This window comes from Micropterus salmoides, unplaced genomic scaffold, assembly GCF_014851395.1.
Source record: "Micropterus salmoides isolate LMB-PRFRI ecotype aquatic unplaced genomic scaffold, ASM1485139v1 Ms_hic_scaffold_18, whole genome shotgun sequence".
NCBI classification, from domain to species: Eukaryota; Metazoa; Chordata; class Actinopteri; order Centrarchiformes; family Centrarchidae; genus Micropterus; species Micropterus salmoides.
In genome coordinates this window covers 31,113,023-31,129,728 of record NW_024040928.1, presented here as the reverse complement: position 1 = coordinate 31,129,728, position 16,706 = coordinate 31,113,023, and the positions used below count along the sequence as shown (strand labels likewise).

The window sequence follows — 16,706 nt, the reverse complement described above, 5'->3', positions numbered from 1 at the left end:
CTCTGTAACTCACTGATATATAAACTCCTCCTCTCCACTCGACCTCCCAGTAACAGCGACCAGTCAGACCATTTCTACACAGCAGCTGAGGCCAGAAGTCAAATCTCTCTGGATGATCAGGATATGGCTGCTTCTCTCTCACCCATGTCACCTTCCTGTTGTTGTCAGACAGTTTGAGGTATGTGTTTGCTGTGTTTGTGTCCAGTGTGAGTTCACAGAGATCTGATGGAGAGAACGAGACACAACACAGCAGCAGTTTATCATCAGACATATCTGAAGGTTTATTCTTTGTTTGTGTGCTGATGTTGTTCATTTCTAAAAAGTTTAATGATGATGCATTTAGTCAGTAATGTTTGAATGAATAAATATCACAACTATCAACTTTGTATTAAGAGAAACTGACTGTGTGCTGTTTTGTCATCATGAGTCAGATTGAATCCACACTTACACTTCCTCAGACCAGGTTTTAACCTCTGCTCTCCACCATGGTCCACCCTGGAGGAAGAAACACAGTCAGAGTGATTTTCTATCCAACATGAGTCCTAACTGCTGTTCAACATGAAGCAGTGTTCCTCAGTTTGTCAGTGTGACAGAGAAACAGGCTGAAACTCATCTGTGTCAACTGTCTCCAGGATTCTTTCACTGTCTGAGAAAAGGACCTGAAGAAGAAGACAACTAATATGAGAGCAGGATGTCAAATATTGTCCTCTGCATGTTGTCCCGCTAAATAAACAGTTTGACCAGCATTCACACATGAACAACTAAACTGTTTCCAGACTGTTCTCAGATCAGATTCAACTTGTATTGAGTAATTTCTGTCAGAAACAGAGGGTCTGAGGACAGAGAGGCCACATGATGTACAGACTGTAAAGCTTTGAGACAAGTTTGTGATTTTGCACTTAATAAAACTGACTTGGGAATTTCATATCAATAAAGGACTGTATTTCACAGAGACAGATGAGGCTAAATGATGAAGTTAACAGAGAATAAAGGTGTTTCTCTCAGCAGCAAATAATTATATGCATCTAAATGTGCGCATTTGTTTTGCTTTAAATATTTAACAATTGTATTTATAATTAACAAAACACTAGTGTTTACAGTGTTGGACAAACCACTTGGAAAATGTAGTGAGCCAAGCTACCAGTTAACTCTACATTAAATGAAGCTTTACTACACTGAAGCTACACCCAGGAGAAACGTAGCAAGCTCAGCTACAGCAACATGGCAAAAGTACTTTACTACATCTGAGCTACTTTTGTTTATATTGAACCAACTTCATTCCAGAGTAGCAAAAGAATAAAGACCTGCTCCAAACAGTAAAAACGTGAGAGATCTAAATCAGACAGAAACACCCAAATATTACAACAAAATGTATTTCCTCACAAACTGAGAACCAGTGGAAAAACATTGTTACTTTAATAGATGTGCTGCTTGTCAAAGCATGACATTTTCAACGTATGATTTATTTTGAGATTTTGATAGATACACAAAAAAGTATTGTCAGCCACTGATTGCGCAAGTTCTCCTATTTAGAAAGATGAGGTCTGTTTTGTCATAGGTACACTTCAACTATGAGACACAAAATGAGGAGAGGAAATCACATTGTAGGATTTTTAAAGAATTTATTTGTAAATTATGGTGGAATATAAGTATTTGGTCAGTACTCAAGGTCAACGTTTCCTGTAAGTCTTCAGCAGGTTTGCACACTGTAGCTGGTATTTTGGCCCATTCCTCCCTGCAGATCTCCTCTAGAGCAGTGATGTTTTGGGGCTGTCGCTGGGCAACACGGAGTTTCAACTCCCTCCACAGCTTTTCTATGGGGTTGAGGTCTGGAGACTGGCTAGGCCACTCCAGGACCTTGAAATGCTTTTTAACGGAGCCCGAGCGGCGTGTTTGGGATCATTGTCATGCTGGAAGACCCAGCCACGTTCCATCTTCAACGCTCTCACTGATGGGAGGAGGATTTGGCTTAAAATCTCACGATACATGGCCCCGTTCATTCTTCCTTAACACGGATCAGTTTTCCTGTCCCCTTTGCAGAAAAACAGCCCCAAAGCATGAGGTTTCCTCCCCCATGCTTCACAGTAGGTATGGTGATGCAACTCTGCATTCTTCTTCCTCCAAACACGACGAGTTGAGTTTTTAACCAAAAAGTTCTATTTTGGTTTCATCTGACCACATGATATTCTCCCAGTCCTCTTCTGGATCATCCATATGCTCTCTGGCAAACTTCAGACGGGCTGGACATGTACAGGGGGGGACACGCCTGGCGTCCCTCTCGGCGTAGTGTGTTACTGATGGTAGCCTTTGTTACTTTGGTCCCAGCTCTCTGCAGGTCATTCATCAGGTCCCTCCGTGTAGTTCTGGGATTTTTGCTCACCGTTCTCATGATCATTTTGACCCCACGGGATGAGATCTTGCGTGGAGCCCCAGATCGAGGGAGATTATCAATGGTCTTGTAGGTCTTCCATTTTCTTACAATTGCACCCACAGTTCAAACAGGTGCCATTAATAAAGGTAACGAGTGGAGGACAGAAGAGCTTCTTAAAGAAGAAGTTACAGGTCTGTGGGAGCCAGAAATCTTGCTTGTTTGTGGTGACCAAATACTTATTTTCCACCATAATTTACTAATAAATTCATTAAAAATTCTACCGTGTGATTTCCTGGATTTTTCTTTCTCATTTTGTCTCTCATAGTTGAAGTGTACCTATGATGAAAATTACAGACCCCTCTCATCTTTCTAAGTAGGAGAACTTGCACAATCAGTGGCTGACTAAATACTTTTTGGCCCCACTGTATATATATATTATGGTTAACATTTGACTTTCTGCTTTCATTTATTCATTTAGCTGACGGTTTCATCCAAAGAGACTTACAATTGCTATACATGTCAGAGGTTGACGCCTCTGGAGCAACGAAGGGTTAAGTGTCTTGCTCTACATATCAAAGTTTCCTCCTCACTAGAGGAAGAGGTGGTCAGACTGGACCCTGATCCTTTTCACAAGAGCTTTTTGTTCAGGCGACACAATAGAAAGTAAACTCAGTCTCTCGTGTCTTTATTCCCCTGCAGCAAAGTCACAAGGATTTGATGTACGTGATGTGACCGTCATACGAAAGTGCTTTTGTTGGCTACACATACAGGTCTGTGTATGGCAAATCCATTTTCCAGCATATTGATAAGACTCAAGACATTTACAGAAGAGTTTATCAAGATATTGTTTTTCATGGATTATTTATATTTACAGATAAAATGCCACATGAAATAAGGATGATAAGATATTTTAAAAAACCTGTGTGTAAAATGATGATGCTCTAACTGCTTTAAAGGGCGAGGAATATGACTTGATTTGGACTAGCTAAAGTTGTGCTGTAGAAAACTTTCAAATGATATATGATTCAATACGGAGAGTTCTCGAAAGACCGGTCAAACTTTTAGTTGGAAAGTGCTAACAAAGATGAGATTTACGCAATCTAAAGATCACAAACTTGGTGTAAAATAGACAAAACATAATGTTTAGAAATATAAATTATATATATATATATATATATATATATATATATACACATATCCACTGCTCAAAAAAATAAAGGGAACACTTAAACAACACAATGTAACTCCAAGTCATCACACTCCTGTGAAATCAAACTGTCCACTTAGGAAGCAACACTGATTGACAATCAATTTCACATGCTGTTGTGCAAATGGAAAAACAACAGGTGGAAATTATAGGCAATTAGCAAGACCCCCCCAATAAAGGAGTGGTTCTGCAGGTGGTGACCACAGACCACTTCTCAGTTCCTATGCTTCCTGGCTGATGTTTTGGTCACTTTTGAATGCTGGCGGTGCTTTCACTCTAGTGGTAGCATGAGACGGAGTCTACAAACCACACAAGTGGCTCAGGTAGTGCAGCTCATCCAGGATGGCACATCAATGCGAGCTGTAGCAAGAAGGTTTGCTGTGTCTGTCAGCGTAGCGTCCAGAGCACGGAGGCGCTACCAGGAGACAGGCCAGTACATCAGGAGACGTGGAGGAGGCCGTAGGAGGGCAACAACCCAGCAGCAGGACCGCTACCTCCGCCTTTGTGCAAGGAGGAGCAGGAGGAGCACTGCCAGAGCCCTGCAAAATGACCTCCAGCAGGCCACAAATGTGCATGTGTCTGGTCAAACGATCAGAAACAGACTCCATGAGGGTGGTACGAGGGCCCGACGTCCACAGGTGGGGGTTGTGCTTACAGCCCAACACCGTGCAGGACGTTTGGCATTTGCCAGAGAACAACAAGATTGGCAAATTCGCCACTGGCGCCCTGTGCTCTTCACAGATGAAAGCAGGTTCACACTGAGCACATGTGACAGACGTGACAGAGTCTGGAGACGCCGTGGAGAACGTTCTGCTGCCTGCAACATCCTCCAGCATGACCGCTTTGGCGGTGGGTCAGTAATGGTGTGGGGTGGCATTTCTTTGGGGGGCCGCACAGCCCTCCATGTGCTCGCCAGAGGTAGCCTGACTGCCATTAGGTACCGAGATGAGATCCTCAGACCCCTTGTGAGACCATATGCTGGCGCGGTTGGTTCCTCCTAATGCAACACAATTCTAGACCTCATGTGGCTGGAGTGTGTCAGCAGTTCCTGCAAGAGGAAGGCATTGATGCTATGGACCGGCCCGCCCGTTCCCCAGACCTGAATCCAATGGAGCAAAGATTATTCCATTCAGATCTAAGATGTGTTATTTTAGTTTCTAGTATTTTTTGAGCAGTGTATTAGATAGATAGATAGTTATGTGTGTGTAAAAAAAACTTCCTCTATCCCAGAAGAAACCTAAATTACTATGTAGCCTAGATGACTCAAGTTATTTATGATAATACGGCTGTGTGGTGAACCTATGAACTTAAGTCATATTTAAACAACTATTGCTTTGTGTTATATATAAAAATAGTAGTAAGACTTCTCTCTGTGTACACGCATCCTATAGGCCTACAAGTACAATTTTGGCTGTATTTTTGTGTCCCCCTCAAAAATTGCTCTCGTGAAATTTTATGTTTACTGTCCCCCCCCCTACTGTGAGATGAAACTTACGCCCATGCATAGCGCCCAGAGAACCTGATGTGGAGAGGGCAGAGGAGAGGACCGGCAACTTGAAAAAGTCCCAGTACACCAAATGTTTGCGGGTCGCGGTCTCAGACCTGTTCAGTCAAATCTATACTGCGCACCATAGTGGTTGATGGTGGAGAAGTGGAACCATCCTGTCAGTCATGCGGTGCGCAGCGTAACATTAGTTCATTAGGAAAGTATGTTCATTTAAGTCTGTTTATCTTTTAAATGTGAATAATAACAATATAACAATAAAAATACATTGTGTGATTCAAAATAATGGTTGTTGAAGAATGAATTAGTGACCGCAACAGATGCTGATTTTACTGCTTCCATGGGAGCTCAGACCTCCTTATGGGAGCTGAGCTCCCACTGGCTCCCACGTAACTCCAACCCTGTTTAAAGTGCTCTATAAACTAAATTGATTGATATATTGATGACAGTTCTCCAGCAGAGCGCTTTTTTAAATGCAGCAAAATCATAATTTTGGACTGTGGTGTCTACACGTTGAATCTAAGCTGTAACCTGACCTGCACCTCCCCAAAAATGCAACACCATGTCGCGGCGATGCAGAACTGTACCTTCTGTGAGACTCATACAGAAACGGCATTACATATGTTTTGTCAGGATGTACAGTATGTACATTTATTAATGATTAGATATATTCAGGTTTCTGCTGGTTCTGGCAGAATATCTTTTTTAGTGTAACACTGCGACCATTATTTCTTAATCAATTTATGTTGTTTCTGGCTAAATTTCATAAACACAAATGCAAATTTACAAACAAAAACCCCATTTATAGTCTTTGAGAAAGAAACTTTATTTTTGAACTGTTTCTCCTCCAACAGAAAGGCTTTGAAGATAGGCTACTTAATGTCTGTACTCGCTTAAAGGTCTGTGATATCCTTCAACCAAGTCCAGTTGCCCTTGACTTTAACCTTCTGAGAACCTTCACAGATATCTGTGATATCCTTATTTATTTTCGCTGTATTGTTCTGTTATTGTACCCCCTAGCTATAAATACATCGGTATCCCTAATGTGAAGTATCCAGTGCAATGTTAAGATTGGTGATATATGTTGCTATTTGATATTATTAAAAAGGAAGAAAAAAAGACAGACAGCAAGAACTGTGATTGGTCGGCATGGTAGCCTTCAGGAAGTGCTCCGTTCTTTGAAGTACATTTTATTATTAACAATAATAACAGTAATTTTATTGCATCTCTTGACTCGCACAGACTTCACTCAGTAAAAATCTTGGCACTCCATTATTACGTTACAAGTCACGGACCAGGTAATGCAACAGCAGGCACTAGAGTGCAGATGGTTTCGGTTGTTTCATAGGCTACGTCATTAACAAGCCGGCATGCGGCTCACCTGCTGCCGTGATAACAGATCACGGGTGGAACAATATGAAAAAAGACGAGTTCTGTGTGTTTTAGGCGACTTTATAAAACACACTGCTGATGGAGAAAGTGGAGCAGACAGGTGGAGAGAGACCAGAGATGTTTACGAGAACGTTAGCTGTGTGTGAGTGTGGGGAGAAGAGAATTCAGAGACCGGTGCAAACCAGGTATTTTTAAAAATGATAATGATAATGTTTTTGGGGATTAAATCCTGCTTTCACCAGACATCAGCCATCACCGATGGCATCGTCTATCGGCCCAACCCCAGTGTGTGGATGCTACCACGGTACTTGATCAATAAAGGAGCTTCGAGGTTGAAAAGCCATTTGATCAGAAAAAAGCGAAGCTACCACCACACTACTGAGAAATGTAGTTAGACTTGTAACACTGCAGCTACATTAATCTCAACAAATTTAGTAGTTGTTGAGATGAACCATCAAACACTTCTATCCAGAGCTGGACTGGGACTAAAAAATTGGCCCCGGCATTGTTGGCTCAGGCGGCTCACCTAAATTGGTGAGACACTCCTCACTGATACACCATCCTTCCATATATAACATGTGTACCTACTGTACACAAACAAGCAGAGTGGTATGTGCCATGGATAAGTGCACCAGTGCAAGTGAATCAGTGTACTCATATGTTATAATCATCAACCTTAATTGAAGTAATCATCATCACTGTCACTACAGCATGGCACACATCCTACCCAAGGGCCTCACTTTGTGTTGAACAGTGGTGGGGACATTTAAGGGCTCAGATTAGGGGGGTGACGACACACTTTGCCCATGAGATGTGACATTGCACAAGATTGGGGTCACGAGAACAAGACAAGAATACATTTGAATACTATTTTGAGCATTAAACACTTAATTTCCTGCATTCTGGGGATATTTTCTGCACCAATTTATGGTGGAATGTCTTTATTTATGTAAAGGGAAGCACAAATTCAGTTGGCAAGTGATGATTCAGAATATAAAAATCTGGAGCTTTTTTTTAGCTTAAGTTACTTTTTTTGGACAACGCAGATGTTTCTTCTATGTTTTTATTGCATTGCTGGTTTTCAGAATAGTGCAAATAAACCTTTCTCAAAGCATTTTCATTTGTTAATTAACATTTCTTAACATTAACATTTTTAACAAATGCTTTCAAAAAGTGATGTGGACAACATCTGCCATTTCAAAAAGTGGTGGGGACATGTCCCCAGCGTCCCCAGTGTAAATGACACTATGACCCTCCCTCCCTGCTCCCTCCCTACAGGCTGAGCTACTCCATGCTTACCGCTTCACCTCCACTCTCCTCCTGCTAACATATCGGTTATTTTGCGCATTTGGTGGCATCCATCTTTTTTTGGCCCACAACTCAAGAAACAGAAGGCAGAGGAGGGGGGGGTGTAAGAGATGTGTCAGTATAGAAAATTACCCAATGTGCTGCGGTACATGCTTTATGGGCCGACCGTTGGCCCATTTTTTAAAACAGTTAATAAATAAGTAATTTATGTTACACTGGCCCCAAAGTTTCGTCGGCCCACAAGGCATTTACCTGGTATGCCAGATTACCAGTCCCCCCTGATTCTATCCATAGAGAAATGCTGCAAGCAGGTCTCACATTAGAATGATTTTACATCCAAGTTTCTGATGTTTCTAATGGTTTCCAATCGATAAGACTTCTGGAGAGCCGTGTGTTTCCTATCTCAGGCCTACTCACTGCTCTGAACAGAATGAGGAGGAATAAGAAGTCCTTCATGATGATGGACTCCAGTAGACTGACAGAAAATAACAGAAATTAGAGACACCTGCAGTGTGTGAGCTCTTGCTGTCTGTCCAAACCTGAGAGTGTCCAGTCTCCAGTGTGGCTCCTCCAATCCAGCAGACAGCAGCTTCACCCCTGACTCTCCTGGATGATTGTAGCTCAGGTCCAGCTCTCTCAGATGGGAGGGGTTGGAGCTCAGAGCTGAGGCCAGAGAAGCACAGCCTTCCTCTGTGATCAGACAGCCTGACAGCCTGGAATCAGGAAAACATCATAAACTCTGTGTTTTAGAAAATCACGTCTGCAGGAAACTCCTACAGACCATTTTCACTAACTGAACCTAAAACCAGATGAGGAGGATTTAAAAGCAACAGCTTATTACTGACCTGAGAGTTTCCAGTGTACAGTGTGGACTCTCGAGTCCGGCAGACAGCAGCTTCACTCCTGAATCCTGCAGGTTGTTGTTACTCAGGTCCAGCTCTCTCAGACTAGAGGACTGGGAGCTGAGAAATGAGGACAGAGCTTCACAGCTTCTCTCTGAGAGGTTACAGCCACTCAACCTGAAAAAGGATTAGCAATGAACACAAACTGAATGTTTTATTTGTCAAATATACAGTTTTAGAAATTGCACATCCATTTATCCACCTACAGAGCTTTGTTGGAGGCTTTGACCACTGGCAGCAGCCTCAGAAGAGCCTCCTCTGAAGCAGAGTATTTCTTCAGGTCAAACACATCCAGATCTTTTTCTGATGACAGTAAGATGAAGACCAGAGCTGACCACTGAGCAGGAGAGAGTTTATCTGTGGAGAGACTTCCTGAACTCAGGGACTGTTGGATCTGCTCCACTAGAGAACGATCATTCAGTTCATTCAGACAGTGGAACAGATTGATGCTTCTCTCTGGAGACAGATTCTCACTGATCTTCTTCTTGATGTACTCAACTGTTTTCTGATTGGTCTTTGAGCAACTTCCTGTCTGTGTCAGCAGACCTCGTAGGAGAGTCTGATTAGTCTGCAGTGAAAGACCCAGGAGGAAGCGGAGGAACAAGTCCAGGTGTCCATTTGGACTCTGTAAGGCCTTGTCCACAGCACTCTGGTAGAGATGTGTTAATTCAGGTTTGTTTTTGAAGACTTTAGAACGACAGGAGGTTGATTGTTTTTCTGCCAGCAGATTGACACCAGAGTTGATGAAGGTCAGATGGACATGAAGAGCAGCCAGAAACTCCTGAACGCTCAGATGGACGAAGCAGAACACCTTGTCCTGGTACAGCCCTCTCTCCTCTTTAAAGATCTGTGTGAACACTCCTGAGTACACTGAGGCTGCTCTGATATCAATGCCACACTCTGTCAGGTCGGATTCATAGAAGATCAGGTTTCCTTTCTGCAGCTGCTCAAAAGCCAGTTTTCCCAGAGACTCAATCATCTTCCTGCTCTCTGGACTCCAGTGTGGATCTGTCTCAGCTCCTCCATCATACTTGACGTTCTTCAGTTTGGACTGAACCACCAGGAAGTGGATGTACATCTCAGTCAGGGTCTTGGGCAGCTCTCCTCCCTCTCTGGTCTTCAACACCTCCTCCAGAACTGTAGCAGTGATCCAGCAGAAGACTGGGATGTGGCACATGATGTGGAGGCTTCGTGATGTCTTGATGTGGGAGATGATTCTGCTGGCCTGCTCCTCATCTCTGAACCTCTTCCTGAAGTACTCCTCCTTCTGTGGGTCAGTGAACCCTCTGACCTCTGTCACCATGTCAACACACTCAGGAGGGATCTGATTGGCTGCTGCAGGTCGTGTGGTTATCCAGAGGCGAGCAGAGGGAAGCAGGTTCCCCCTGATGAGGTTTGTCAGCAGCACATCCACTGAGGTGGACTCTGTAACATCAGTCAGGACCTCATTGTTGTGGAAGTCCAGAGGAAGTCGACACTCATCCAGACCGTCAAAGATGAACACAACCTGGAACTCTTCAAAGCTGCAGATTCCTGCTTCTTTGGTTTCAGCAAAGAAGTGATGAACAAGTTCCACCAAGCTGTACTTTTTCTCTTTCAGCACATTCAGCTCTCTGAAAGTGAATGGAAATGTGAACTGTATGTCCTGGTTGGCTTTGTCTTCAGCCCAGTCCAGAGTGAACTTCTGTGTTAAGACTGTTTTCCCAATGCCAGCCACTCCCTTTGTCATCACTGTTCTGATTGGTTCATCTCTTCCAGGTGAGGCTTTAAAGATGTCTTCTTGTCTGATGGTTGTTTCTGGTCTGTCTGGTTTCCTGGATGCTGTTTCAATCTGTCTGACCTCATGTTCATCATTGACCTCTGCAGTCCCTCCCTCTGTGATGTAGAGCTCTGTGTAGATCTGGTTCAGAAGGGTTGGGTTTCCTGCTTTAGCAATCCCCTCAAACACACACTGGAACTTCTTCTTCAGGTTACACTTGAGTTTACGTCGGCACACTGCAGCAACAGTTCCTGAATGAAGAAGAAATGTGATTAATAAGTGGATGCTGCAGTAAATCTGATAAATGTAAACTTTAAGACATCAAGATGGTATTTATTTTCCTCCTCCATGAAATCTCTTCAGCTCATCAGCTGTGAACAGTTTCTGAGTTTCAGCCCAGAAGAATTCATAGATCTGATCCAAATGTGTGCATCATATTAACAGCAGAGTTTGAAATGGAAACTTCTCCCATGTTGCCTCCATTTCCTCTTTCCATCATGTTAAATCTGTTCAAATCCTCTTACTGCTCTGCAGACGCTCAGCCAGCTCCTCCTGCTTCATTCTCCTCAGGAAGTGCAGTGTGATCTTCAGAAATGCCTCTCTGCTGCTCCTCCTCTGCTCCTCCTCCTCACCGTCCAACACCTCCTCCTCCTCCCTCCCTAAGCATGCTGGGTAATCTGGACTCAGAACTCTCTGGAACTTCTTCACCTCGTTCTTCACAAACCTGCCAATGTTTTCCTGGAGCAGCTGGAACAGAAGAAAATGTAAAGTTGAACTGGTAGAAGTCAACATCAGATCATCTGTGACAGACAGAAAGCCTGCTGGTCTGCAGAGTGCAGCATGGAGACTGGATCAGAATGCTGCTTCACTATTTACTTTGTGGCTCCTGTAATTAGCAGTAGTAGCTGAGCTTGTACATTTACACACCATAAATATGGAGTCCAGGTCTGTTTGATGCTGCTGGGCAGACTGACCACTGGGAACCTCTGAGCTCTGCTCATCAACTCTGTGAAGAAATATGATGATTTGAACATATAATGACAAACAGTGTTACATGTGCTGTGTTATATCTGGTAGAAACAGATCCTCATACACCTATACCAGATCTTGGTATAAAAATGTATGATCTGGTCACTTTCCATGGAAACACCGCTGGGTGCAGGGTAGACTGGACAGGAGAAAATGCTGCTGTTTTACTCATCCAGCTGTGTCTCAGTGGACATCAGCGGACGAGGAGGCTGCTGAGGTCCTACTGGACTCTAACTGGACTTACAGTTACAGTAAGCAGCAGACAAAAGGGCATGCTCATACTTTTAATATTTTTACTTTCTCATGTGTTTGCCATTTGTTTTGCACTGTTCTTTGAACCTGGTTCATTTCTGTGCTGCTGATGTGACATGAGAATTTCCCTCTGGGAATAAATAAAGAGTCTATTATTATTTTTAATTAACAAAAAACAGTGCTGAACCAAGACCTACCTGAGAGCTCTTTTTAGGAGAGTCAACAAAACAACACAAACATTTAAGATTCTTACTTTTGTTCAGCATCATTATGTCCAGCTTTGAAGTGAACAGGGACATGACGGTCGCTGTTCACGGACACACAGCTGGGTCCAGGAGAATCTGGTCTCTGCCGATGGATCCTGAACAATGAAATAACAAATCAGATGTGTCCTCAAAGCAGATTTAAAAGATATATTTATGTGTTGGTGTCTCTGGTAGTGAGTTTTCAGCTGAATCTGCAGTTTCTCAGCGATACAGAGTTTTATAGCGACTTTCAGATGTTGTTTATCTGTCCAGCTGCATCTTTACTGTTAGTAGCTCAAAACTAAACTTCATTCACTTCATTAACATGCTGACCTTTGATCAGCAGAGTGGTGTCCACCTTTGAAGACAATAGCTTTGTCCATAGACCGGTCACTCTTCATGGACACACAGCTGGGTTCAGGTCCAGGTCCAGCAGAGTGGTGTCCACCTTTGAAGACAATGGCTTTGTCCATAGACCGGTCACTCTTCATGGACACACAGCTGGGTTCAAGTCCAGGTCCAGCAGAGTGGTGTCCACCTTTGAAGACAATAGCTTTGTCCATAGACCGGTCACTCTTCATGGACACACAGCTGGGTTCAAGTCCAGGTCCAGCAGAGTGGTGTCCACCTTTGAAGACAATGGCTTTGTCCATAGACCAGTCACTCTTGATGGACACACAGCTGGGTTCAGGTCCAGGTCCAGCAGAGTGGGGTCCACCTTTGAAGACAATGGCTTTGTCCATAGACCAGTCACACTTGATGGACACACAGCTGGGTCCAGGTCCAGGTCCAGCAGAGTCTGGTCCCTGCTGCTGCTCTGGGCTTCAACACAACACACACAGAGCTTTGAGAGTGAATAATGATGGTGGAGTGATTTGAGTCCTGGACAGTTAGAGATCCTCATCTCACCTCTGAGCTTTGGTCTGGCTGTCATGTTCCCCACACAGAGTGCTTTTAGAGGGAGGGACTCCCTCCTCTCTGTCCTCACACTGATTCATAGCAGAGCCCACACCTTCACACAAACACAACAACATGCTGAGAGAGCTGCACTCATTCATTACAACAAGCTTTACATCTCAGGACACTTTAGTTCTCCTTCCTCTCAGTAACATGACACAAATATTCAGGGTCGACAGAAACCTTGTTGGAGCCCTAAACAGGATCTGATGACCCCAAAATGTGTTACACAGCCCCCAGATTCACCCAGAGGTTCAGTATGTTGACCACAAAATATATCAGATGTATTAGACTGTCAAGATTCGTTACAGTACACCCAAACATCATGGTTTAAATCCTGATCCTGGTTATCAGACATTACAGATGCTTCTGGTCGGATTCTCACCTGCTGAACTAACAGACACTTCTTCATGTGTGGAGGAAACACTGGGAGAGAAGAAGCTGCTAATTTCTTCCTCGTTAGTCCTGGTGTCTGATGTAGTTCTGCTACCTGTCCACTAGATGGAGCTAACTAACCATCTGATGAACTAAAGATCAGCTCAGCACTGGAAGATGTCATGAAGCAGCAGTGTGGATCAGTTGGTACACTACTAGATTTTGGACGCGTTGGTTTGTAATGAGGCAGAATGCAGCTTGAGATCCCCGGGCGGGGCCCTTCACTCTGTTCCTCAGTCCTGGTTCCTAACAAAGGGGGACCAGAACCTCCAGAACCTCAGGCTGCCACAGATGGTGTCTGCTATTAAAGCTCTTCTTCAAACAGACTTTGGCTTCCAAACACTTTTCTTTAAAGGCCTTTTTACTCGTTTGTCCCTGTAAAGACTTTACAGTTTGTAATTATTGTCACTTCTAATAGTGCTACTACTACAAATACTGCTTCTGTAATACAAGTACAATATCTACTGCTGGGACTGAAAACTGCTGAGAGGTCAGAGGTCAGGGTCGGGCAAGTCCCCACCGACTGTTTTATTTATTATATTTATTATATTTATAATTAGACAATAATAATATGTAATTCAAAGTCCATGGACAAGCTGCTTTTCAGTGCGTTGTATCCACTGCTATAAAAGGAAAAAAAACTACAAGTATAAATAAATAAGTGAATGTAAAAATAAAGAAATAGCCTTTACTACCAAAATGTATTTATATGATTTATTTCTGCATTTATTTATACTAGTGTTATTTTTTGTTCTTCATAATTATAAGGAACAAAAGCCTTGTAGGCTAGTTGTAGGTTTTTAAGATGTGACAGTAAGCCTACTCACCGCTTAGAAATATTTAATGTTTTTTATATTTCACAGCCGTTAAAATAAATGGGTTTCATTTTTTTAAGTGAGGCTGAATATTATAAGCATATAATTTGGTAGGAATATTGAAATTAATTTTAATATGAGTGTGTTTTTTCAGGTTAGTGGCTCTCTTGTATCACACAAGTCATGTAGCGCCTCACCTTTAACGATGTGGGCGCAGGTAATGTGGGGGAGTTTTCAGAAGCCTAAATGTTGACATTCAATGTTTGTACATATTTAATACAATAAAGCGTAAGTAAACAGAAATCTGTGTTCTGTTTTTACTTTTTATATTGTACGAGATTACTGCTCATTCAGGGTTCCCACACGTCCTGGAAAACAACTGACCAATTATCCAGTCATGGAAAACTCGTGGAAATTAAGAGAAAAAGTCAAATATCCTGGAAAATTCTTTTAACATTATGTTGCAGCAGCATTGTGAACACCCCCCTGAGTCAGGTCACAAGTAGCACAGGTTGGCTAGGAGCGACGGGCTCAGATGTGTTATTGTTGAGAAAGTTGGATAAGAATGAAGAGGAAGCCGGGCTCACAACTGAAATGAAGTAGTCCCAGTTTCTGACCGTATTACACTTGCATATCAATACTCCAAGTTCTTTGTGAAGTTTAAATAAAGTGTGGCGTTGTGACAGCAACATGTCTGAAAGAGCTTTTTGTACCGTTACACAGAGACGTTAGAGAGCTAAGGTTCAACAGAATAATGGGATTTGTTAGCAGGTAAAATTATAGCCTGTTATTATATTATTTCTTTATATACTATAAAAAATTATAACAATATAGCTGCAGGCAGAAATGATCAGGCTCCAAGCAGGTCGGGGAAAATGCAACATTTGCCATTTTCAGAGAAGAAGAGCAGATGCAGGGACTTCAGAGAGAAGTGATGAAAGAATTTGGACTTGAAGCCTTTTTTGTAGGGAGGTCCTGATCATGTATTTTTGTCCCGGATCCCAATCGAGTAATTTAATATCTGCTGAGAGATACTTGTAATTTCCTAGTACAGTTGAACAGTGCACTACATTAAATGAAGTTTCTGTCTCCTTTTAAAAGTATTCTCCAGTGTGTGTTGCTTTACTGCAGCCTTTGTATGAGAGAACTCTGAACTCTGCTGGGCCAGGGCTAACCTTTAGCCTCTTAAATATTTTTCCAGTTTGCTGGATCCATTTTAAAAGGTATATGACTAAACTGGTCGCACTGTAGGTGGGTTTTTTTGGTGGCTTATTAAATCTTTAGTATTAACGGCAGCTCTTTTAAAGCGAGTAAACACAATCAGCAAATATTGGGCTTTAATCTGGTTTCCTACAGCGGGATGGACCCAAAATAAACATGTTGCTGTGGTTAAATTGTAATAAACGGATCAAAATGATGCCAAGTACAACGATAGCTGGACTCAAGTAACGTTAACAGACACATGTTTAGTGAACTTACCTGGAAGTTCAGCTTCCTCTCTTTCTTTTCTCCAAGCAGTCTCCTGTTTCTGTGGCTCTCTGCAGCAGACAGGTTGAGAAGTACGAGCAAAGTTAAATCCACTTTTTAACACCCAAGATTAAAATTAAGTTTCAGTTTAACTTGTGACTTTCAGCTGACCTGTGGTTTAAAAGAGGAAGAGAAACTTTATGCCAATCGGTCCCGGCGATTTTCTAGAGTTAGTTAAAAAGGACATAACATACCTTTCTGATTCGTCCTCGGAGTCTTGTGTGAGGAAACGTGTCATGCACCACTTAGTCGCACCTTTTTCATTTCATTTCCCAAATTTGATCCTCGCTCGGCGTCTTATCCCTCCCACCCGAGATGCGAACTGGAGGAGTGGAGGAGGCACAAATTGGGGAAGTGAGAAAAGCCCCAGAAAGAGGGTGAGTTTCCTGTCAATTTAAAAAAATAAATTGTCTGTATTGAAAATGTCAGCACAAGCAACAACATATAATGACATATACACATTTCATTCTCCAGGGTACAAAAAATATACAAATATATACTTTAAGAGATTCATTTAGGCTTTCTGATGAAAAAGTACCAACTTCTGTTCTTGAGTTCCAACATCAGTCACATCCATAAATCATAAGAGCTGAATATAACATTTTGTGGATATGGTAATTGGCAAGAAAGAATAACAGATTTGTTCTGAAATATAGTCCTTTCTTCTCCTCCCTGAAATCAAAAACACCAAAGAAAACATCCTTTAAACACAAAGAAACTCTCAGTATGAGAACAGTTCCAAAATAAATGGGAAACATTTTCCTCTGCATTTTCACAGAGAGAACACTCAGTTTGAATATTCTGTTTATATCTTTAAAGAAAGATTTCGCTGGGTAGAACCACTGAATCACTTTACACAAAACTTCTCTCACTTTCTTAGTGAGCAAATATTTAAAGGGTAATAACCACACTTTATCCCAAGACACACTCTCTATTATACTATTCTAACACGATGTTATGGAAGGAATAGTAACAACACCTTTTTGGAATAAATCTCGTATTA

General features: G+C 42.3%; 1 protein-coding gene across 1 annotated transcript in view; it reads right to left on the bottom strand.

Moving 5' to 3' along the window:
* LOC119909370 (NLR family CARD domain-containing protein 3-like) overlaps nt 1-16,089 on the bottom strand; it is a 140,854-nt gene extending 124,765 nt beyond the window's left edge. The window contains exons 1-9 of the mRNA XM_038727569.1: nt 15,898-16,089; nt 15,656-15,714; nt 12,879-12,981; nt 12,303-12,791; nt 11,978-12,085; nt 11,371-11,449; nt 10,968-11,190; nt 8,891-10,694; nt 8,628-8,801 (exon numbers count right to left, since the gene is read on the bottom strand). Of these exons, the coding sequence (XP_038583497.1) occupies nt 8,628-8,801; nt 8,891-10,694; nt 10,968-11,190; nt 11,371-11,449; nt 11,978-12,085; nt 12,303-12,791; nt 12,879-12,981; nt 15,656-15,714; nt 15,898-15,941 (3,083 nt within the window). The 5' untranslated portion in view covers nt 15,942-16,089. The remainder of the gene's footprint in view (nt 1-8,627; nt 8,802-8,890; nt 10,695-10,967; nt 11,191-11,370; nt 11,450-11,977; nt 12,086-12,302; nt 12,792-12,878; nt 12,982-15,655; nt 15,715-15,897) is intronic.
* Nucleotides 16,090-16,706: the final 617 nt, after the last annotated feature.